At 38.4% G+C, this 25,859-nt stretch overlaps 1 protein-coding gene across 2 annotated transcripts in view; it reads left to right on the top strand.

The window, feature by feature from the left end:
• LOC114928551 (colorectal mutant cancer protein) overlaps positions 1-25,859 on the top strand; it is a 49,653-nt gene that overhangs the window by 13,044 nt on the left and 10,750 nt on the right. The window contains exons 3-4 of one of the 2 annotated variants that reach the window (XM_029299806.2): positions 2,832-3,055; positions 5,794-5,930. In XM_029299806.2, coding sequence (XP_029155639.1) covers positions 2,832-3,055; positions 5,794-5,930 — 361 coding nt within the window. Of the gene's footprint in view, positions 1-2,831; positions 3,056-5,793; positions 5,931-12,395; positions 12,582-23,476; positions 24,174-25,859 lie in introns of those variants that run through there. The other variant, XM_085484250.1, reaches the window with a different exon arrangement.

The following is a 25,859-nucleotide window of genomic DNA, read 5'->3' as shown; positions in this document are numbered from 1 at the left end:
AGGTAGAGAAGCGAGGGAAGATGCAGTCACTCAAACCTTGGGAAACTAGAACTCTCGAGAGGCTGTCCCGACATAAACGCGGACATCGCGGACTGTCTTTGCGACGGTACTATAAACGCGAGAGCGTTTCCTAAAATCGCTCTCTCTGTCTCTCTGTCTATTAATAAACGCAAATCTGCGAATGAACTGGCGCAGGATTATTTCGCGACTTTGGTGACGAGCGTTTTAAAACGCCTCGTCGAGCAAAAATCGCAATAAAAATTAATTCATTGATCAAATATATTTATTTAACAAATTGACAGAGTTGTCGAACAAAAATTATAGTCGATTTTATCAATAATTTTGACACTTTTATTCAGATTTTATATCGCGCGTCTCTTGAGTAAAATACAATATCCTTTATAGAAATTATAATGTCGAGATTTAAATCATATGTCAGATCATATATAACTATATAATCCAACTTTAATCACACAAAGTTAACTATATTCGGTCGATGAAACTCGGCGTGCATAATGGTGTGCATCAATTGCGTGGAACTCTCGCTCGAGTGCAACGCCCGCAAGTATCAATTAAACTTCCGATGCAGTCTCCGATGCTTATAGGACAAGCGTTTATATAGCCGGAAGCGAGCTCGCGCGTCGACGACGACGCTATATATGTAATCCATTAATATCGCACGTCGCGGACGGCGCGCGAGGAGAGGCCGTAATTAATGCGTGACGTTTAATTCGCAATGGTCGTCCCTAAACCGGCGACGCCATTGTTTCGACGACGAGAGTGATAGAGATGGATACCTCCCGACCTTAGAATTGCCCTTTGATAACCGGCGTTCCATACACGAGCATACGATTATCGTATATACGTACATTGTCCTTGAAAAATAATGGAAACCATGTGTAGATAATTTTCCGTAAAAGGAATTCATTTTAAATATGTGCAAATACATTTGAAGGATCCTGCTCGTCAATTTATTATTGCCACTTTAGTAAAATATCGACACAAATTATTTTTCTCTTTATATTTATTAAATGTTACATTTTTATAAAATTAAAATATAAGTTTTCACTTTTGCAGCTGCTTCGGATGGAAGGTCCTTATTTTTCTTTCTAATTTTACAAAATGGTTGTTTTTTTTATTTGATAATTTTTTTAAAACGATTTTTAAAAGTATCAGCAAGAATATTATTAATTTTAGTTTTTAATATTTAAAGTGACAGTGAAAAATTTGATACATCTAAATAATTAATCGATTTGCCAGTAAAAATTACACTTTTATAATATTACTCATTTTTCAGAATAAATTCATATTAAATGTTATCAATAAAAATATAATCCAGAAATACACTTTTAATTATGTGGGATTAACTTGCCACAATATTGGCATAATTTATGAAAATGGGAAAATGAAAAAGGATGGTCATAATAAATTGACGCAGAGAACTGTACACAGAGAGAAAATCATGGGACAATATGATATTGGAAGAATTTTATAAGAGTTTTTCTAATTAATATTTACCACAATCTTGCCAAGTAAAATTAAATCGAACATATTTTGAATCTAATATATTTTTACCACGATTACTACGATTCTCGGGATAAATTCTGACAGAAAATTCTCTCCTCGTACAACTTGAATTCTCTAAAACCTCATTCATCATCTGCAGTATTTTCGAAAGGTAAGCGAATTTATTATTATATCTTCTTCTCCAATCTCTCGAAATCCAGATCGCGATAAATAATCTCGCGATCTTGTAATTTTCCGCAAATCGCGCGGATGACAGTTCTGCCGTCTCGCAATTTTTCACGTCTGGACGTGCGAAGGACAAAATCACGAGGCCAGCCGCGGTTTAACGATTTTCCGGAGGTATCTCATCTCTCTCTCTCGGTGCTGGCGCGGCAGGGCAGACGGCTCTGTAACTGATGAATCTTTAATTTTGTCCTGTCGACCTAGCGCCACTGGATGGTGCAACGGAACGCTTCTATCTCTCTCTTTCTCTCAATCCCGTCGTTTTGGTTCGCGTGACGCGAATCGCGCTGTTCCTCGCTGCGTCGCGGCGCGACCGATAATCAAGAGTGACGGGCCTGCTCTCGTCCTTCCAGCTGGTTAGACAATTATTTGAGCATCGTAATGGACGTAGGAGCGATCGCGCGGATGATATGACAAGCGCCAGCGGCCGTCCCTTTTAATTAAATGAATCTCGACAGTATCGTTAAAATGGGAGAGCTGAGCTCTTCCTCTTCCTCCGAATAGATCTCCGAGTAGATCCATTTGCTGTGTATATACGTCGGACAAATCGGATCGGATCGTGGTTCGCGATCGCATCTACATAATGGATTATTAAAATATACATATATATATATTTTCTCTTTTTCGGATATATATATGTATTGATGGGACAATTATATATAATACATGGCGAACTCAGCGGTGCCTTTCCGCTTTTAACTGTTTCGTGCTTCGTCTTCCCGCGCCATGCCTCTGTCTGATGTATGAATTATTCACGAGATGAATTATTCATTAGGGAGATATAGTACTTAGTCTTCGTAATACACATTTTGCTTAATACGCGATGCTATAATGCGAATGGTTTGTTATTTGCGATTCGCGTTAAGCGGCCGAAATTCCATCATCACGCGATCACGACGGTCACGAGAAGAAGTTCTCCAAACGTTTCCCCACGTTTACATATACGTATACGTTCGACGAAACAGGATAGATAATTCAATAATCAAACTTTACCCTCCGATTGAGATTCGTATTATAAACTCGCGGTCTCTCTGCAACCAACAATGAACGAATCCTCTTAATGACGTCTCGTGAACTTTCAGCCAGGACCTATTGACGGTATGCCGGGAATTGAACCTCGAGAATTCGGTGGAGGAATTGATGAGGGAACTGGGCGCGGACGAGCAAGGTCGTATTTCCTATCAGGAGTTCCTCAGGCGACGTCTGGCCCTAAGACCGGAAATCGAGGCGCTCAGAACCGGCAAACGGCGAAGCAGTCCGCATCATACACCGGAATACTTGCCCACCAGCAGCGACAACAGTCTCGGTAAGAATTACATATACATATCTCTTTACTGAAAAAAAAAAAGAAAATTATTTGACTTAAAATCTGCGGTCGAATACGTGCAAATAAATATCAATTTTAACAAATATTTTGTTTTGTGTTAAAAACAAAATATTTAGTTCTTATTACATTGGCATTGCAATTAAACAAAATATTTAGTTCTTATTACATTGATATTTATTTGCACGTATTCGACCGCAGATTTTGTTAAGTCTAATAATTTTTTTTCAGTGTTCAAATTTCCGCGACACCTTCCTGCTCTCGCGATAATAAATTCAGGGTGTCTAGCGGTCAGGGAAATCTGGAAAACTGGGTATTGCCAGGAAATTTTATAAATCTGGAATTGTCAGTGAAAAAGTCAGGAAATTTTTTTTCATATTCTACATTTGTCTTAATAATTTGAAATTTTTTATTAAATAAATATAAACTTTTCCTTGACTCCCAGCAGGCTAATTTTCTGTGTTGTTAAAAATCGATTCTTTAATTTATATTTTCATCGTCGTATTATTTTATTTCAATGTGTTTGATAGAGACAAAACTAAAAAATTTGATATAATATAAATAAAAAAGGTGATTTTTTAAATAGTTTATATAGTGACATGTTTGTTTCGATTATCGTACATAATGCAGATTGTATAATTGATTAAAGTTTTTTTTAACTTTTAAACATTTTCATCGTTGACAAAATTATCTCAAGGATTTCATGATTTAACATTTAATTGATTTATTATATAGATATATGCAAATTATATATTTGCAAAATAATTACTAAAAGTCAAGGAAAAAATTAATTTCTGTTCTTGGAAAATATAAAAATGTTCAGAGAATTTTTTTCATTGAGTTTGCTGGACATCCTGTAAATCTCTCTCTCTCTCTCTCTCTCTCTCTCTCTCTCTCTCTCGGAGCAGCGGGAGAAAAGAGTGGAAATTTCGCGAAAAGTATCAAGATGCCATTTATATATTCTCGCCGACTCTCCGTAGGAATGTAAATGTCCCCAGACAGCACATGGATGTCCTCTGGAAATCATCTCAAAGAACATCCAATATGGATATACAGATATCCTCAAGATATCCTATTTTAATCCTAAGACCTCCGGATGTTCTGAGGAGGAGCAAATGATCACTCATTTTTTTATCCTTGAATTATCCTCAGGATATTGTGTGGGATATTCCAAGGGCTTTTATATGAAAAAGATATCTATATAAATTTATACTGATTTTTATATCGGAATATATAAAGTTTATCCATACAAAAAGGTATAAGAATATGAAAAAATTACTAATATAATAATAATTCTTTAATAATGTATTATTGAAAAACTATTATTATATCAGTAGTTTTTCGTATTCTTGTAGTTTTTTCAAAAAATACATATGCTCGAGATAGTTATCAAAACTTAAAAATTTTGATGATAAAACAATTTTAGATTGCGTAGCATATAACTTGTTTTGTCCAACAAAAATAATCATATATGGATATTAAATTTTCATAAAAATATATTGATAATAATATCTCAAAACATTCTATAACAAATGTGTTCTGGATCATCCTGGACATTTTCAGGATAATCCTGAGGATGTCTTGTGCTGTCTGGGTCGCGTATGCTTATCGAAATATACGCAAAAGTGGAATATTCCGGATATTATTTCGCGAATATAACTATGTGTACATATGTGGCATCTGTGTGTCTGTATATGTCACGAGCGCGCTATTTGCTCGGGACTGATGATCGATGGAACAATGAATGCGAGATGAACGCGGAAAGCACATTGCGGTGTGTAACATTTGTAATATCCCGATCGCGTGTAATACGACATCGCGAGATCGATGAATGAATTGGAAATGGCAACCTGGGATATTGTGCCGGGCGTTTCCATTTCTCGCACACAATTCCCCGTCGCCAGCGAGACGTAAAGTCTGGTTACGTGACATTGAAAAGGACTTGAGAAAAAGGAAAAGTCAAATGTTCGATTGCTTTACTTTTTAGCGATACAAAGGACCCCGCGCCAAATACATAGAATTTCGATAGAATTGGCTGTTTTTTTTTTCATGTGTTTCATATTTCAAGATGTAATAGCCTCAAAGCTAAATAATAGATGGTTACTGAGTTACAGCCAATCAAACAATTTGTAAAATCCTAATTTTTCGTGTTTGGCTGACTGTAAATCAGTAACCATCTATTATTTGAACCTACTACATTTTTGTTCAGCAAGTCATGAGTTACATGTGAGAAGATAAGCTGATTTTATCGAGGTTTAATTTTACCTAGGATTTTATATAGGTTCAAAAATCCCATACTAGTCATATAAAATTGAATCTTGGTAAGATTAGCTGATTTTCTTATATGTTGTAGCTTATGATTTGTTGAACGAAAAATGTAATAAGAAAACCTGGGCTCTACGAGTTGTTTGACCGACTATATCTCACTAATTATTCAATATTTAGCTGGAGTTATTACTTCTTATGTTCAGCAGGACATAAATATAAAAAAAGCAGCCAATCCCATCGAAAACCAAAATCCTATGCATTTGGTGCGGAGTTCTTTTCAACGCTAAACGATAGGAGCTTCGAGCATGTTTCGTGTTTTCCTTTCCTTATTCACCGTTGAATCTCAGAAGAACAAATTCGTCAAATCACTTTGGTCGTGTTTGCTCATATTTCTCGGCGTTAAAGGCGAAGATCTTTGCCCTTTACTGATACGCGCGTAATTTCTATTTCAGGAACCGTGTCGGGACGACATGAGAGTTGGGAATTCGACAGTGGTGCACGTGATTTGTCGCCGGAACCTCATAGCCTTCAGAAGCTGGTGGAGGCAGCCGCCGGCGGAACCGGAAATATGCTGGACCTGGCGAATAAGGTGAGTCGCCGACGATTTATCTTCCTCTCTTGATATTTATGTTTGTGATACTGGTCGGTCTCTCTCTCTATCGCAATATTAGATGCGTTATTTATTGCGTGCGCGAGGTCAGTTAATCGCTTGGCGAACATCCATCTCTCTCATGCTTATCATAAACTCTGATGATGAGTTTGTCATATACAATATTTTGTGCGCGTGTCGAGGGGAAAAAAATTGCGAGACTTTGCAGTCTCATTTGTGCAACGCATAATAAACGACGCGATTCACTCTCGCGAAGCTTAAAAAGGAGAAGTGCCGACAGAGAGACAGTATTTGAAGATACACGAATCTCTGAAAGCAGATTTTGTGTATATATCGAGCGATAAAAAAACTTTGAGATACTCCCTGTTTGTTGATGCAACATTCGCGCTGATGAAAAGTCAACGAGACGCGCAATTATCCAAGGCAAATTGTCTTTGCATGCCGATAATCCTCGGCGTGAGTTCACGTTCGCTCAACTTCTCTCTTTCTCTCTATCATTTCCCTCTTCGTGGTTCGCGCCTGGGAATTTCTTTGTCAGCCGCAATTAACCACCGAGACGCGGTATGCCATCGAGGAAGATGGCAAGACGTGCAATTTCTGCGCGTTCTTTGCTTTTCCTCGTCGTCTGATCGGCAGGTTCGATGTCGAATTTACGAGGCGTAGATTAACGCCGTACATCCACATTTTATCTCATTTATGCGTCCTTTTTTTAAGTTTATCGCCTTATAGAATGTATAATCGATTGAATTTCAAAAAGGCTTTTAAATTACTGTATTAGCATATCGAAGGAGTTTTTAATCACGCAAATTATTTGAGGAAGACGATTATTTCGTAATCAAGTGGATATTAACACGTTGACTACCCAGCGAATTTTGTATGTCTTACAGTGTACGTTATCATTATCATAAGTATATAATGATCAAATATTGAAATGAAACATTTTATTTTTTTATTATATATAATATTAATTAATAAAATAGTAAAATATAATAAAATATTAATATACATACATAATAATAATAATAAATATAAATTAATTAAAATTTATTAATTAATATTTATTAATATAAATTTATATCTATATATATATATATATATATTATATTGATATTATTATTTTTAGTATATATATTTAAAGTTTAGAAATATCATGAATTTTCGATAAAGAGAAACAATGGTTCATCTGTTTTAACGACTATTTTAATAACTCTTTCAATTTTGCAATTGGAAATAAATATTTCATTCAACGCGCATTTGGATTTTAAGAGAAAAGTCGCTACGAGCTAACTCTCTCTCTCTCTCATCCCGGTTAATTTTTTTTTCTTTTATCACCCTCGTCTCGAGTACGCGGAGGAGGAAGCTTTTGCCGTCGACGGGAAGATGTTTCTTGGGGAAAGTGCAAATATGCAGCGCCTTAGACCACCCTTAGATTCGGCTATGCAGTTTTCTACGCCATGCAACGCGAATTTACATAGAAATGGAATATAGAAGTCAGAAAAGGAGAGCGAGAGAGAGAGAGAGAGATATCTTGACTAAATACAACGGCGGCGTTAATTTTCTTTGTTATTCTCGCGTGTAATTTGCTCAAGTTGACTCATGGCGCGACGATATGTTAACAATAACATATACGCGACAGATAATCGGATACCTACAAGATTAATCCGTATCTCTGCCGAGCTATGAGATGGTTGGTAGAGATTCAGACCGTATTTCGTGGAAAAGTGCAGATTATCCTACACGTCTGCAAGATATCTCACACATATAAATTGTTATTATTATTATTATACAAAGGATTATCTCCTCTGTATCTCCCTTTCTCGCTTTCTCCGCGCGTTCCGCGTTACTAAAGTGCTACCAGGATGAAATAAAATAACACAGCTTTGAACAGCGTGCTATATAAGAAAACTTAAGAAAACCTTTGAGAAACTCTAATTTTTTTTCAGACTATACAGTAAGAGAAAAAATAATAAGAATCTTACGCATCCGCGTTTAGATTCTTGTCAACTTTCCCGGTTCGCTATCGCGAAATAACAATTTTATTTGTGACAATTTTACGAGCGGCCGTACACACAATATCCGGAAGTGCCGTAACAATCTCTAATTGTAACAAAGTGCTCGTAAAATGGAAAAAGAGGAAAGAAAGCGGAGCGACGTCGTGTGTATACGGCCACAGGAAGGACAGATTATTATCAGAGCGTGTAAAGAAGGATGCGGGGTCGAAGCACGGTCCCATAAAAAAAAAAAAAAAAACGAAGCCGGATAGGTGCACTTGGGGCCCCCGCACGAAGTAATAACGGTCTCGTAATAAAAGATTCCGTATAATTTTTTTTCTTTCCTTTTTTTTCCTTCCCTCGAACAATTGACCTGTGCGAGCGCGATCCGCGCGCGCGATAATCCGTCTCGTCTCCTCCGAACGATGGGAAATATCGTCCTCCGCCGAGAGGACGATGTTTTTCTAGGGCGGCCGCGATCGTTATTTTCCATCGCGACGCCCACATCCTTTTTCCCGCAGGATATTTACTTCCGTCCTCTCTTCGACGTCGTCGCTAAGGCGGACCGCGAGAATTTCATACGTTTCTCCTATACGTCGTCTCCTCGGTCGTTTCTCCTTCCCTCTATGAATTCTCTCTTCGCGATAGTGCTCTCGCGTGACGCAATAAACGCTACGCCGTATAATAGTACCGTAAGACGGGTTGAAATTGCGTCAACAGGTGCGAGGTGGGTTTCGCGTGAGAGACGAGGGAAAAAAAAAACTAAAATCTCTCCCTGAAAGATTCATCGATAGAAAAAAAAAGACGAGTGTAAAGGAAAATTAGTGACAGAAATCTGTGGAGAAATACACGCAGAGAATTTTCTCTTATAGAATTTACCCTGAAAATTTTCTCAGTGCTAATTGTAGGACAATATGGTATATTGTGGAAGAATTTTATAAGTTTCTCTTATCACAATAAAAAATATTAATTTATGCACATAGTAAAATTAATCAAACATATTTTATAACTTATTCTCTTAAATCTCTCCCTGAAAGATTCATCGATAGAAAAAAAAAGACGAGTGTAAAGGAAAATTAGTGACAGAAATCTGTGGAGAAATACACGCAGAGAATTTTCTCTTATAGAATTTACCCTGAAAATTTTCTCGTGCTAATTGTAGGACAATATGGTATATTGTGGAAGAATTTTATAAGTTTCTCTTATCACAATAAAAAATATTAATTTATGCACATAGCAAAATTAATCAAACATATTTTATAACTTATTCTCTTAAATCTCTCTCTGAAAGATTCATCGATAGAAAAAAAGACGAGTGTAAAGGAAAATTAGTGACAGAAATCTGTGGAGAAATACACGCAGAGAATTTTCTCTTATAGAATTTACCCTGAAAATTTTCTCGTGCTAATTGTAGGACAATATGGTATATTGTGGAAGAATTTTATAAATTTCTCTTATCACAATAAAAAATATTAATTTATGCACATAGTAAAATTAATCAAACATATTTTATAACTTATTCTGGCAGATATTAATATTTTATTATCCCACGATATATTATCATGATTTTCAGGGTAATATTTAAGAAAAAATTCTTAGAATTTACCCTAAAAAGCATGGTAATTGTGGGACAATATGATATTGAAAGAATTTTATAAGAGTTTCTCTGATTATAATATTTACCACAATAAAAAATATTAATATGTACATAGTAAAATTAATCAAACATATTTTATATCTTATTGTGGTAGATATTAATATTTCACTCATAAAATTCTTCCACTACCATATTGTGTCACGATTACCATGATTTTCAGGACAAATTCTAAGAGAAAATTCTCTCCATGTATATATTTACTCTTAATCGTTACATATTACACAATCTGCTTCGAAAACTATTCCCGTACATAAAAAACATTAAATTATGCTGCCAATTATGCCAATGAGCGTCTTAATCTCTCTTCTGGTATTTCGGATAACATGCTCCGTTCGGCGTGTCGACATCCATAATCGCGCGAACAGCTGGAATGTAGCTCGTAGAGAGATCGAAAATCGAGTGTTCCTGTTCCTTCGAAAGACGGACACGTAGACGTCTGCAATGCCTTGGGACTGCAAACCTCTCTTTACGGGAAGCCATAGTCGTCGTCGTCCGACCCTCTTCCCTTTTTTCATCTCCCTCTTTCGCGGAAGGAACGTCGCGCGTTAATCGAGAAATTAGCGAAGTTAATTAAGAAGCCGCACCCCCAGATCGTCTCGCTCACATAATTACACTAATACAATAGTGCGACGTTTTTCGGCCCGCCTTTTTCTCCGCATTCTTTCATTCTCGCTCGTTCTTCATCTTTATTCTCTCACTCTCTCGTATAAAAATGTCGTATAAAAATCGTATACGTTTAATTGCGGTATGTTTATTTTCGCGTCGAATTTTACGATCGCGTTATTTACACCGGGGACTGATGACTTTCGCAGATGGGTTTATTGTCGCGGATATGCGGACACGAACAGCTTCTCGCAAGAACGGACGATACGAACCGCAACGGGACGTTCTCTAACGAGTTACACGATAAAAAAAAGACCGTCGAAGAGGAGGCCCTTGCGGTGATCTTCTAATAATTTCTGCTTAAGTGTTGCTATTCGGTTTAACCGCTATACAGTAATCTTCTCGCGCGCGCGAACGTAATAGTCACGTTCTCTCCTACCTTGCGATTATGTCAGCCGCGGGTTCTTCTTGTCGCTTCTCACCTTAAAGGCCATCCGTTCTCTTTCTCTCTCTCTCTCAAGGGACTTAATGGACGCGTTTTATCTTAACCGTTCTATCTCGAATCTTCTCGCCGAACAAACAAAGCTTGCGCGGTTTCCGTTGTCTCGGAGCAACGCGCAATCGATACCGGCGGGTTTATATCTGGTTGAATACTGGTATTCGTATAACGTTTCTCCCTCCTCAACGCGAAGATGGAAAAAAACTGAAAACAAAAGTAGAAATATCTCCGCGATATTTAATTGATGTTTATATAAATTATTCACCTATCCGTGGAAAGTTACTCATATACGTATCGTTAATAGATATTTTATTAAACGCGTTCTGGGAATCTAGCATCGCTCTTAAGCATTGTTAAATGTATAATGAAAAATACAGACAATGGTCACGCAAAAGAAAATAAGAGAACAGAAAAAAATTCAAATAGATATCTAGCATTTAGTTTAAGGATGACAATGAAATAAGACGCGAGATAAAGGTAGATGAGCTTGAACATCTCGTATTCTAATTAATTAAACGAGCCAATTTCAAACAAAGATTTAAGACTCGACGACGAGGAGCTTCAATTATCGATATCACAATGACACACGTTGTGATAAAACAAGTCGGTGATAAAAAAAAGTTATCTTGAATAACGAGTTACAGTTTGTCACGCAGATTCCTCTCATCCAACATGTTGGAGACGTATACAATTTGCAGTTAGGCAAAGTTAGGTTTTACCTAAAATAGTGTACCAAATTGGAAAAAAAATTGTGGTACAAAACCAATCGTGAAACCATGAAACTTAACACAGATATAGTATGAGATAAAATATGAAATATCTAATAAAAATTGAACGGTTAATGAGGATCCTAGCCAAAAGTCAGAAAATGAATTTGTTGAATTGTATAGAAGTGCCCATTTGTCACTCATACAATCTCATTTTGACAATAGAATAATGTTCATGAATAACCCATTAAATAATAGTTGGCACTTGGCAGACTGAATGTGTGCGATAATCTTCTGTTATCACTATCGATACATCACACTGTTTCTCACTGTCAGTCTTCTGTTGCACCAAAAAGTCTTTTTTCAGAATCATTTCGACCTTTGGTAGATTTCTTTTAGATATTTTATCTCATACTATGTCTGTGTCAAATTTTATGACGATTAGTTCTACCATAAAATTTTCCCAATTTGGGAAATTTTCCCAATTTTCCCAATTTGGGAAATTTCCCCAATTTTTCTAATTTTGGAAATTTCCCCAATTTTCCCAGTTTGGGAAATTTCCCCAATTTTCTCAATTTGGGAAATTTTTCCAATTTGGTAAATTTGTCCAATTTTTCCAATTTGGGAAATTTTCTTAATTTTCTCAATTTTGTTCCCAATTTTCGCAATTTTCCCGCTTTTATACTCCTTAACCGGGTTTCGCGCTTAAGCGCGGACGGGTCAGCGGGCGCTTCGTTATACCCTCTCCTGTCTTTCGCGAAACACGTTGCGGCAACCGCATTACCGTACCACCCGCAACGGCACGGTATCGTGCATGCACCGTGAACGAGTGCGTTGCGGAGTGGATAGATAACTCGAAAGAGAGAGAGCTTTCGGTGCAACGAGCCGGATCGGCGGCGCTCGGTGGCTCTCGGTCGCCCTCGGCCGGCGCCTCCTCAAACACCTTCGGGGTGTATGTAGGAGAGAAACCGTACGGTAGTTCGGTAGTCCAGTTCAGTCTGTCACTGAACGTCTTGGCGATCGCGTCTCGGTCTCGTTTCGCTCTCCCTCTCGATCCGCGAATTCGCGATGAGTTGAACCGAACCGCGCGAACAGTGAAGTCGTGAATAAATCGCTCTTCGATCGATCCGGGGGTACAGGATACCGCGAGCCTAAGATATTGCTCCGATTCTCGTAAGACACTCCTTTCCGACAATTAAGCTCTCGACTTGCGCGATTCTCCGGCGACGACGAGGACGCGATTTGTCACTTTCGATCTTTACGTAAGATGAATTCGCAGTTTGGTTTTGCGAAACGAATTTAAGGCGACTTTTTACCCCATCGAAGAACCGTGTATAGATGTCTTACAGGATTGACCTCGTAAGAACAATCGATGCGAAAGCAATTACGCGGCACTAACGTGAATCCAACGTGTATCGAACGTTATCATTCTTCCTACGTATATATGTATGTCGGTGTATAAGATACATCTATAGGTCCGCGCTTAGGTTCTTTCCCTTTTCTGTAATTGACTTTGCGCAAGCTTTTTTTTCCACTTCGTTAAGTAACATTCAGGTCTCGTCTTACCATCGGCTTTTCTCTTATGAATGGGGTTGCCATAAATCGCGCGTAATTGAATGAATTAAAATTAACTTTTTCAGAATCGATTTTCTTTCTCTTCAGGGGTGGCTACCCCTTTCCACCCTACTTCTCGCTGGCGATGTCGTCGAGTTTAGAAGGGAAAAAGGATGAAAAGTCGTTGACGGAGACTTTTTACGACGCACCCATAATCCCGCAACGCGCAGTAATCGCAACCCCTTACCGGAGTGTCGTCCCACCCGCGTTCGGAGGGATGAGATTTACGAGCCGGCCGGACGGTCGACCGACCGGAGTTGAGTAGTCACGTGCGTAAAGTTCGTCGGTTTAATTAGATGATAGGAAATCACGATTAATGGTATACCATGTCGGTACTGCTAATGAAACGCGGCCATTACTCAACGCGAGCGTTGACTTACGCTTTAAAGGCCGCCGAACGATTTGCATATTTGCTAATTACATCGCGCATTGTCGTCTTTTACGCGAAAAGAATATCATTAAAACGTAGAAACGCTGTGTAAAAGCTGCGTAGAATTTTATCGGGGACGCGAATTAGACACCGTTGTCACTAGGCCGAGTATGACGTGTACAAGACTAGTGGCGTGTACAAGGGGTGGTTCGCCAGTGTGCTACTTTAGATAATTCGCGTAAAGCAGAGATAATATATTTCTCGCGTGCGTACGTGAAGTTTAGCATGACATAAGCGTTGTTCTTTTTTTTTTTTTTTACACACGCTATTAACGAGCTTTTCTCCATTTCTTTGTAACGTAATTGAGAGATTGAGACTAGCAAGTAGTAGACCTACCGAATGGCTAACGCGTCTCTCGCTTTTCCGCGCGTTTTCCCTTTTGCCCGGCTGGCACGCCGCCAAAAGAGGGCCGGTTTTGGACGTGGAGAGGGAAACAATGCGATTCATTTAACTTCCATTAAATCCGTGCGCCACCCGATATGTACAACCGGCGCCGTCCGACCAGAATAGGCTCACGACTACTAGGAGATACCAGACTCTCTCTCTCTCTCTCTCTCTCTCTCTCTCTCTCTCTCTCTCTCTCTCTCTCTCTCTCTCTCTCTCTCTCTCTCTCTCTCTCTCTCTCTCTCTCTCTCTCTCTTTGTGCACGAAACTCCCGAAAGCTTCCTTCCCTGTTCGCGTCATTATTCCGGCATCGATCAGCGGCTCTCCGGGATGTGCATCCGTCTCTTGGATGCATAGCGCAGCGGTTGCTCTCAGACATATATTGCCACACCGCGACTGAGAAATTTACTAAAGTCGGATAACCGAAGTTTAACAATCAAGAGTTTGCCGTAAGGCAGTATTACGCGGATAGAAGAACCTTGTACTTTTCATTTTTGTATATGATTAAATGACTTTCGCGTGTTGGAGAAATGATGAATCGCATATTTTCCTGCTAATTTTTTCCAAACTTTTTATTTTTCTCTCTATACAGAGATAATTAGCCGATAAAAATAAGAGCTCTTTCATAAACTAAGCTTTTAGAGGAGCGGGTAAAAATAACGGGATTATTATCTTTCAATTGGATTTAAATAGATTCTGCCTTCATAAAATTTGAATTTAATTAAAGTCCAATTACGAAGATATAAAGTAACGCGGTTAAATACGGAGAAAAATGATGGAAAAATATCCTCGACATTTTCATTCACATCCCATATGTATATTATTACGTATTATTAGATAATATATCAGAATTAATTAAAATCCGCGGTAACGACTCTCGCAAGGAGATAAAATATTCCGATATCGATCGCCGACAATAAAACGCCATTCGACGTTATATGCATATACATATACGTGCCCGTGCATCGGGTGCATAGATGCACCCGCAGAGATAGGCACGTCTCGTTTCTCTGTTTTTGCCGCGTGTTGCCGAGCAATATGTGCGCGGTGACACATTTACGCCCGCGAAGAACGGGGTCCCATTCCGCCTCTTATGCGATATATATACAGGGTGTCTGACATACGGTGTCACACTGAAAATATACAAATGGATCTTGTTATTTGGAGACAATTTTTTCTCACCAACAATATTGAGGCATCAATAATTTTCGAGTTGCAAGCGATTTTGAAAATAAATGGTTTTTCGCAAACTAAGCCTCGTGGAAATAAAATATTTTAACAAAACCACATTCTCCAATTAATTCCAAGTAGATTTTACTTTAATAACATTTTAATTTAAGGTTTAGTTATATAAAGATGGCAAAAATTGGGAACATGCAAAAAACGATGGCCTCCCATTTTTGTTGAGGAAAAATCGTCTCCGAATATCAAGTATATTTTCGGTGTGACACTTTATGCCAGACACCCTATATATATGTACGTAATGGCTCGAACCTGCGGTTTATACGCATCGTCGGATAATAAATTACTCGTCATATATTTATTCATATCGGAAGACTGACCTCGTCAATCGTCCTTCGAATGCCAGGATATCTATCTCGCGCTAATCGAGAGAAGAATTATGGTAACTGTTCACGGGGCGTGAAAAAGATAGATACACGACATCGATTAGGTGGATTGCAGATCCTCCCGATATATAAATGCATTATGATCCGTTAAAGTTGTAAGCTTATATGATCTACCGAACAAAAAATGTTGACTTAAGGCTAATTAATAGACACTTACTGGTTTAACATGAAAAATTGCAACTTGATAATTGTCTGTGGAATCTTTTGTTCAACAGGTCATAAACTGCAACATATGAAAAACCAGCTGATTTAACCGAAATTCATTTTATGTAAAACTATGTTCGGTATAAAAAGACAATCTAATTTAAAATGCAGAGTAGTGAACGCAGCTATAAATTTTCCAAGATTAAGAACGATATTAAAACTCGGAGAGAAATGAACGAAATATTAAATGTAGAATGTGCCAATTCTTATTATAAGATTTTCTAGGAACATGGAGATGCAAAATAACATTTCAAAATTTTAATGCAATTTGTATATTAATTAAAGCCTTAAAATCGTTTTATGTCAGAAATACACATTTCTCCGAGATACTCTTGAAATGATGAATTAAAACAATTAATTATATAAGAGTATCGAATCGACGCAAAAAGGTTGAAAAAAAAAATTTTGCAAACCAAGTGTCTCGATCGCTTTTTCGGTCGATTTTACTCGACGCCTCTCTCTCTCTCTCTCTCGTTGCACCCTTCGAAATTGCTGTCGACGAAAACGTGCGCGTGACGCGTTTCACGAATGTGCACCTTGACCCTCGACACGTGGACGTGACCACGTCCTAGCCACCGTTAAATTGGTCGCACGTGCCATTAATAATCGGCCATAAAAGCGGTTCGCACGTCGAACTGTAATCGGAACAAATTTTTCGCCGCGACTTGTACACAGCGGGGCCTCCCAATTTTTTTTATTTCACTTTTTCGTGAGTTAGAGAGTAAAACCGAATGTTGCCAGACGCGGCGCGAGAGATTTCAGGGATCGGTAACGAGTTTAACAAACTAGTTTCCTCGCGAGGCATCGCCCTTTCTCTCCGCGTTCTCCATCCGCGAGAGAGAAAAAAAGAAGAGAGAAAAAGGAGGAACTCTCGCACACATACGCGCGCTTCTCTTCTTCTTCTTCTTCCTTTCGCGAGAAAAAAAGAGCTACAAAAATGCGCGTAAACGGGAGAGACGGAAATTGGGAGATCCAATAGGACAGCCAAAGAGAGAGAAGTCCTCTTCTCTTGAACTCTTTGATAGACTTTTTGCCCCGTTCGCAAAAGAGGCTTCTCGCGGAACCACGCGAGCGTCGCGCAATTAAAGAAAGGTCGCCTCTCGTCGAGCCCTCGCTCAGAAAAAGGGCCACTTAAGCGATACGATAAACGCACAGCTCGCGTATGTACTCAAATCGATTATACACTCGCTTCTCGTCGGAGAGAGAAACGACAGCTTGTCTTTTTATCCGTCTATGCTGAGAGAAAAGAAAAAAAAATTATTTGCATTGCCCTTTACATATTGAAATCGCAAACAATATATTTAAAACTCAAAGAGAATCGCGCGTTAATTATGCACACATCTCGTTTACTGCGCGGTATCGTTTTATTTTCGAACATCGATCGCAGTTTCAACGAACGAAGCGAATGTCGCGGTCTTCCTTAAAATCCTGCATTTTTCACGACGATTATATCGATTTAAAAAAAAAGCGCGCCTGTATTCGCCGGCATTTAATTATTGACAGTCGCGACGCAGCCGATTCATTCGCGCGCGCGCGCGCGCGAATTCATCTCGGTACGTATGTATGCACTTATTCGCCATTGTGCACGCGCCGTGTCACATATATATACACATACATCGTGTACTAATTAGTCGTATAATATCCGGCCGCGCCGCCCTTCTGTGCAACCCTTGTCGCGACCTATGACCCGTATGCGTGAATCACTCGGCGATTACGTGAGTTTCTTCCCCCTTTTTGTTGATTTTCATATCCTCAGCAGCGCGACATTTTTATCCACGCCCTGCACTTTTTCTCTATACACTTCAAATGCAAATAATAATTAATTCAATAATTTTAAAAATAAAACTCGAGGAGAAATAAATGATAAATTAAACGTATAGAGAAATTAATGTTATAAATGATATATGTGTATATATTTTATATTAAAAAGAGATATTTTTGATTTTTTATATAAAATCAATGAAATATTTGAAACAAGATTTCAATATACATAAAATTGAATTACAATTTTGAATATTATTTTATCCCTATAAAATTTTCGAAATAAGAATTGACACATTTCATCCATACATAATTCACACACCCCGTTCCATTCTCGTTTCTCCGTACATTTAATTTTTTATTCATTTTTCCGCAAGTTTTAATATCGTTTTTAATTTCGGGAAATTTGCGTGTGCGATGGACACCGTGGGGTTCGCCGCTCTGCATTTTAAATTAGATTGTTTTTTTTTTTTATACCGGACACGCTTGCAACTTCAACAGGGTTAATGCATCCATATATACCGAGGGTGTGTTTGTTAAACCCGTACTCTAAACGTGTCCTCGCATCTACGATACCGCTGATCGCCCGCAATTAGCGTCGTCGCCGGTCCGTTCTCCTAAATTCGCGCGGTCTTCTCTCGGCGTGCCGCCTCGAGCAATTAACTCGTTTAATTAACGGAGTTGCACGGCTGATAAAAGCGGCGACGCCGCGACTCGTTCCACGGAATTCCGGAATTTCATCATCGCGCGCGATGTCTTTTTTTCTTCTCCTTTCAAAGCGAGCGTTATGATAAGAACGTGTCTACAAGCACGTATCGCGTCTTCATTCGTCGCATATCATTTTTTCTCTTTTTAGAATCTCGATATTCACATTCTTGAAATTTTTCTTTTCTCTCTCTCTCTCTCTCTTTCTACATCATTGATTCTGTTCAACAAAAAAATTAATCAGAACGAGACTTGTCGTTTCTTATAGGTTTTTGGATGCTGAATCTGGTTTCCACATTATTTCATCACGTTACAAGTTTGAGAAATTTTTAATTAAAGTTACAAAAAAGAATTTTTTTCATAAACTTTGTTATATTACAGCTACAATATGTGACGTGCTGGGAAAGTTTTATTGCAATTAAAATAAGGTATGTTGTTAGGACTTTCAACTTGAACTCTTAAAAGAATTTTTGATGTCAATTATGGTTAATAAGAGTTAAATAGGATGACTTAGGTTATTGACGATTTATCAAATAAATTTCAATTGTGTTTATTTAATCTTAAAGATTTTTTAGGTCATTGAATACGAATTCAGTGTCAAAATTGTGTGTGTCCAATTTAAAATAGTGGACTCAATATAGCGGATTTTTATTAAATTTAAAAAAGCATTTTTTAAATGTTGACATCCCCCATATTGAGTACTATTTTGAATTTGACAATTTTGAAGTTGAATTCGTATTCAATGACCTAAAAAATTCTTAAAAACTATTTAGTAGATCGTCAATGACCTAACTGTAAGTTAATTTCCGCAACACATCTCATAATTAACTATGGATAATTAAACATAATCGATACTAAAAATTCCCTTTGAGGGTTAAAAGTTCTAACAATATACTTTAGTTTGCAATAAAACTTCTCTAGCACGTCACATATCATAGCTATAATATGACAAAGTTTATGGAAAAAAACCCCCATTTTTGCAACTTTAATTAAAAATTTCTCAAAATTGTAACGTGATGGAATAATTTGGAAACCAAATTCAGCATCCAAAAACTTAAATAAACAACTAGCTTTGTTCCCCGGTTAATTTTTGTATTGGACAGTGAAACCTATTATTTGTGTTTTTTTTCGAGTAGTTTAAAATTACTTTCAAAATTACTCGCGTATTTTTGTCCGGAAATTATTTACCAATTTATTAATAAGAGACTACATAAGCTATATAAACTCGGCAGCATTGAATTAATGATTGGAAAGTTCGTTCTAGGGGATATTGCAAATATGTCGCGGCTGTCAGAGCACGCATATAACGTGGGCTCGAATAGTTAAATAATAATTAAAAAGATCTTCTAGACCAAGGAGATCTTAGGCGATCACTCGAGGCCAACTTAATGCAAACTCGATAACGTATTCTGTATATACGAGTGAATCCTCGAGTGGGTGTCGCGAGGACAAACAAGCGCGCGTGGGCAGCAGATGATGATTTATTAAATTCTCGTTTCTCTCGAGCGGCGGTTTTTTCAAAAGAACCTTGTATATTCCACGCCTACGCGCAGCTTCGAGTTATGTATTTTACATGCCTCTCTTTTTAGTATTTTTGCCAATCAAACTCTCCCCTAAATAATCGAGCACCGAATTTCATGCGGAGAGAAAGAAAAAGAGAGACGGAAAAAAAGATGTAGAAATCTCTTGAAAAATTCTCATCGCATGATGACTGATGAGCGATTAACTTAGAGAACGTCGGAGTTCGTTTACTTCATCCCTAGAAACTCGCTCAAGTTTAATGAGCTCCGGCGCGAAGAAAGGGTTAATCGAGCCCGCGACGGCGCGTTTCTTGCGCGAGGGATGAAGGGCAGAAGGGAGATTAAGGGCGGGGTTTCCGTATCTACTTCAGTCGTCGTTAGATGAGCGCACTCGTTATTTAGCCAGAGGTTTATCATCTCATCCACGCGCAAAACGCAATTCATCCCCAACCGGAAATTTACGCAAGACACATACATACACGGAGAGAATTTTCTCTTAGAATTTACCCTGAAAATCATGGTAATTGTGGAACAATATATGATATTGAAAGAATTTTATAAGAGTTTCTCTGATTATAATATTTACCACAATAAAAAATATTAATATGTACATAGTAAAATTAATCAAACATATTTTATATCTTATATTGTGGTAGATATTAATATTTCACTCTCATAAAATTCTTCCAATACTATATTGTCTCACGATTACCATGATTTTCAGGATAAATTCTAAGAGAAAATTCTCTCCATGTATATATTTAATAATTTCATAATTATGTGTTATATTAAACTAATTATTACAAATTAATTTTCATAGGGAGAATTTTCTCTTAGAATTTATCCTGAAAATCACGGCAATTGCGGAACAGTATGGAAAAATTTTATAAGAGTTTTTCTGATTAATATTTACCATAATAAAAAATATTAATATGTACATAGTAAAATTAATCGAACATATTTTATATCTTACTGTATAGATATTAATATTTTTTATTATAGTAAATATTAATCAGAGAAACTTTAATCAAATTCTTCCATATTGTATCATATGATTATCATGATTTTCAGGATAAATTCTAAAAGAAAATTCTCTCTATGTATACATTATACAGTACCCTCCACAAGTTTGAAAACACCTTACATTTTACAGTTAAACAATTGCATGGGGGCGATCTGTGCAGATTTTTGGTATAAATATATCAAATATAAGATATTTAAATGACACTTTTATATCGTCATTTAAATAACTTGCGATTTATTCATACCAAAAATCTGCACAAATCGCTGTCATGCGAAACTGTAAAATGTAAGGTGCTCCTACTGTATAGTACACGAATATATGTTTGCCCTCGAAAGATTTATATTCGCTGCTTCGCGGACCATCACTCACCGTTTTCGGGAAGGCAACGACGTGGAACGTCGAAATTAGGTTGCCGCGAGTAGCCCAAAGTGCTACAGAAGGGGTTGTTTTTCGAGAGAGCTTTCTCATAACTTGAAGGAGGGAAATGTTTTCTCGGTTGGCCCAGTATCTTCTCGGGAGGAGTCGGGTAACGTAAACCGGTCACGTCGAAGTGTCTTGTACGAAACGAAAGGCGGGAAGTGGTACGCGAGAAAAAGTTCGCATCGATCGCTGCGGAAATATAGTTTCCGTGACGAGTAGATAAATCGTATATTCAAACTTTAATGCGACCCGCGAGCCTCGCGATGTATGCGCGTTTTAAAAGGCCCTGAATATTTTACATGTTTTCGACGGATTCGAGGCTCGATTGTAAGTTTTTTTTTTTTTTTTTTTTTTAATCCGAGAAAATTTTTAATTTCTCCTCTTAAGCTCCCGAAAAATAATTCTTTGATCTTTTCCCGCTCACTCTCTCGCTGTTTCCCCCTCTTCGGAATATTATCTCGTGCTTTCGCGGAACTACTAATGAATAATTAACGAACAGCCGTCGTGTCGCGGCGAGCTCGTTAAACGTTTGAAAAAAAAGTACGACAACGTCGAACGGGAGGATTCCGAGAGAAGAGTTGGAGCTTTTTCTCGCGAATTCGTTAATTGCTATAATTTTGGTTAAAACCTGGGAATTAGACGGAAATGGTTACGAATAATACAAATGAAGAGAAAGTACATATCGTTAACATATATATATATTTTCTAATTTACGTAAAGTCGCTCCTGAAATTTTTTCAGCGCAAAGTACTCTGCACTAATTTTATATGAAATGGATTTTAGTTAAAATAGCTGGTTTTTTCATATGTTGTATAGCTTATGATCTGTCGAATAAAAGATACGATAGCTTCGAAGCTAAATAATAGACAATTACAATTTTTCATGTTAAATCAGTAACTGTCTATCAATTAGCCTTAAGTCTATTACATTTTTTGTTCAGTAGATTATAATCTATAATAATGATTCAATTTCATCTAATATTTTATATAAATTCAAAAATTCCGTACTAAATCCTATATAAAATTGAATCTTAGTAAAATCTGCTTAGCTTATGACCTGTTGAATAAAAAATGTAATATATTCAAAGTTACAAAGATTTACAACCAGTCAAACCCAAAAATCTCAGATTCTGCGAGTTGTTTGACTAGCTGTAGCTCAGTAACTGTCGATTATTCAGCTTCGAGGCTATTACACCTTTTGTTCAGCAAGTCATAAGCTGATATGAAAAAACCAGCTGATTTAACCGACCGAAATCCAGTTTACATATAGGCGAGTGTCATTTGTCGCTTTGTATATCACATAGTCACTTTAATCAAGTATAGTATTTCGGAAACTGGTATCGATTTGAACGCACCAACGGTCAGCTAACATTGTTAGACCATGCGCAAAGCCGTACTGTGCGGATGCTAGGAAGGCTCGAAAAATATATGTAGTTCCGAGAGTCGAAAATAGAAGTCGATCAATACCATATGTGCGAAATGTTGTAGCATCGATGTTGTAGCCCGCGCGTTTGTTACACGCGTAGCGTATGTATGCCTATTCCATCAAATCCTGTTCGCGATTCACTTCTCCCTGAGGTTGTAAAACCAGATCTCATTCTAGTGAGGTTTTTATTCATAGGAAGAATCCTCTCCCGCTTTTTTTAACCACAATCCTTAATTTTATAATTTGTAGATAAATCCCATAAATTTTTTATATAAATTTATTAATGAAATTATATTACTAACTCAACTAATATGTTTAATTAATTGCATGGCGGCGATCTGTGAGATTCTTGGTATGAATATATCGTAAGATTATTTAAATGACATTTTTATATCGTCATTTAAATAGCTTGCGATATATTCAAAAAAAATCTGCACAGATCGCTGCTATGCGATTGTTTAATTGTAAAACGTAAGGTGTTTCCAAACTTGTGGAGGATACTGTAAAATATATACATTTATACATAAATTAAACTCATATAAAAAACTAGATATAAAAATTGATTAAAATATTAGAATCGCTATTCTATCAAATCCTGTTCGCGATTCACTCCTCTCCGAGGTTGTAAAACCAGACCCCATTCTGGATAGGGTTTTTATTCATATAGAAAGAATCTTCTCCTCCTTTTTCTTTCCGTACCTCTCTATATACTCGAAAATATTTTATTCATGCGCATACGTTCGCGAATGTAGAACGAACATATGGTACAGGTAAGCCCAGTATGTTACACATACTTGGATGAAACGTCCGCATCGGATAAGCGGGTATGCCGCATTAACTCGCGAAACGGTGCGCATCCACCAGCGCGGACCTCCGTTACATACCTCGTCGTCGTCGTCGTCGGATAAACAAAGCGTTCGTTAAAACATTCATCAACGTCATTTCTTCCCCAGCCGGCGAGTAGGTATCCCGCTACATAAAACTCGATCGGGATCGAGCGGAATATTACCGCAACATCCGCCGCGCGGTCTCTGAGATAGACCCGCGGTTATAAGGAAAGGGATAAATCGATCGAAAATAAATTAAACGAAGAAGAAGAAGATATACCGACTCCTCATCGATCGTGCTTGCGATCGGCGATCCGTGACGCTCCCGATCGCGATCGATCGGGATTACATCACGCGGAACGGCGGAGGATGCCGCCTTCCTGAGCCGGGTCTCCTCTCCAGCAGCTCGTCGCAGGTCTCGGAATTCAACGTGGCGGGCTTCGCGGTAGCCGTAAACAACAATGGCTCGGCGGAGCCGCGCTACTACGTGGATCACCTGCACCGGCAGCACGTGCAGCTGCATCAGCAACAGTCCCAGTTCCATCATCAGCAACCATCGCCGCGCGGCTACCCGGTGCAGATGTTTTCCGGCCACGTGTCAGCCTTGGCCGCGAAGGAGGCCGTGCTGGAGGCGCCGCCGCGTCGCGGCGACCTCGTCTACGTTCACTGCGCGACCGCGGAGGACGAGGCCGCCGAAGACGAGGATGAAGAGCCCCGGGGACTCATCAGGTCTCGGTCGTGGCTATGTTGCCCCGGGGATCGCCGAGCCGATAAGACCGTGCCCATACAGGTCGAGGCCGATAACAAGGATAAGCAAAATGCAGTAAGTTTTGCCCCGGGTCTTGAGCTTAGAAGGAGAGGATGTATAAGGGAATAATTTATATTTGTATAGAATTTTTGTTCAAACTTTTTTTGCGTGTCGCATTACTGATATGTCGATGAGAAACCTCTCCTCAAGAATTTTCATCTCATCCCGTCGCATCGTATTTGTCGCTCGAAGACGTGCTTGGATTCGGCGACTGATTTATCGCCTGCCGATCGGAGCTGACTTCTTTCCATCCGCTCGCATTCACGTGGCCATTCTCGTGCCCGACGTGCGCCGCATCGTTGTAGGAAAACTTGTCAACGCGACTCGATAAGGCAGAGGCAGAGGAGGCTTTTCAAGCTTCCGGCGGCTCTTACAATCGCGACGATAAATCACTCGTCCCCGACTGTCAGTCATACACGAACACGCGAAAACTCGAAAGAACTTTTACTCGATAAATTGCACGTCGCTCGTAATGAGAGGAGGACAAATCCGACATCCGGCTTTGCCTATTCGCGAATAACGAGTCTCGCGAAATTCTCTTTGTCGCGATCACTATCAGAAATTTCATGTACAGACTGTTTCTAACAACTATGATAGAAATTTTAAGGTCGCATTCTAGGAGTCAGAATAAGAGAAAAAGTTCCTAACACGGGTCCAACAATGCTTTACTTCCAAATTATAACTTTCGAGGACTTTTTCAACGACCTGTGAAAGAGTCTCCGCGAGAGTTACGATACATTTTTCGACTTTTTCCCCCAACTTTAAGAGGCTATACAACTTGTGTTTATAGAAACTTTTTTCTTATTATGATTTCTGGGATACACCCTTAAAATTTCTGACAGTTTCAGAAACACCCTGTATATTTAATATCAATTTTACGGTCGATAAAATTTATATTATTGTTTCAAACATTGCGCAACAATTATCGTGCAAGATAATGAACGCGGTCATCCGTTCTCCACTTAAGACGAATTCCCAAGTTTGGAAAATTTCCCCCGAGATGGAGAAAAATATCTTCGCACGATTTATGTGACGAGAAGCACAAACTTTTATCATTCCTCACTTTTATACAATTTCACCGGAGAGGAGATTAAGAGCGTTTGTTTCACACTTCCACGTGGTTTCGATATTTACGACGTGGTAATTCCTGGAAGGTCTATACCAACCTCTGTCATTATTGGTGTCTCTACGGACCCAGAACGTTTTCACGCGCGCACCCTCGCTTTTTTTCGGACAAATTTCTTCCCGGGCTAATCTCACGACGGTTACGACTGAGGAGAAAAAAACTTCTCCTCGCGGGAGAAGCGTAACTTTGGCGAAAATTACTTCGGCGTAATATCCGATAAAAGGGACTTCGAGCAGGCGGAGTCAGTTTATAGCGCTAGTTAAAACGCAGTCTGATATATCCTAGCCAAGATGCTATCTGGACCGCTATTAAGAAACCACGTTGAACGTTGCACGAGCTGTGTAATTTGAGAAAAGTTGAAACGTCAGATATATTTTTACGACGAGGCTAAAATATTTTCGCCTTTCCGGAAGTATTACAGAATAGGATACATCTATTTTTCATGGATGTGTAAAATTACCGTCGAGATAAGTTTGATGTCGCTCTTTTTTGCTTCGTCTCGAGATTGAACTCGATATTGAAATACGACGTTCGACTATCGTTGGCACTCGGATTTCATCGGAGAAATTGATCGT

The sequence above is a fragment of the Nylanderia fulva genome, unplaced genomic scaffold, assembly GCF_048542155.1.
Source record: "Nylanderia fulva isolate GAGA-0341 unplaced genomic scaffold, ASM4854215v1 Scaffold3, whole genome shotgun sequence".
NCBI classification, from domain to species: Eukaryota; Metazoa; Arthropoda; class Insecta; order Hymenoptera; family Formicidae; genus Nylanderia; species Nylanderia fulva.
The sequence above is the reverse complement of the archived record's forward strand: the minus strand, read 5'-3'. Positions and strand labels throughout refer to the sequence as shown.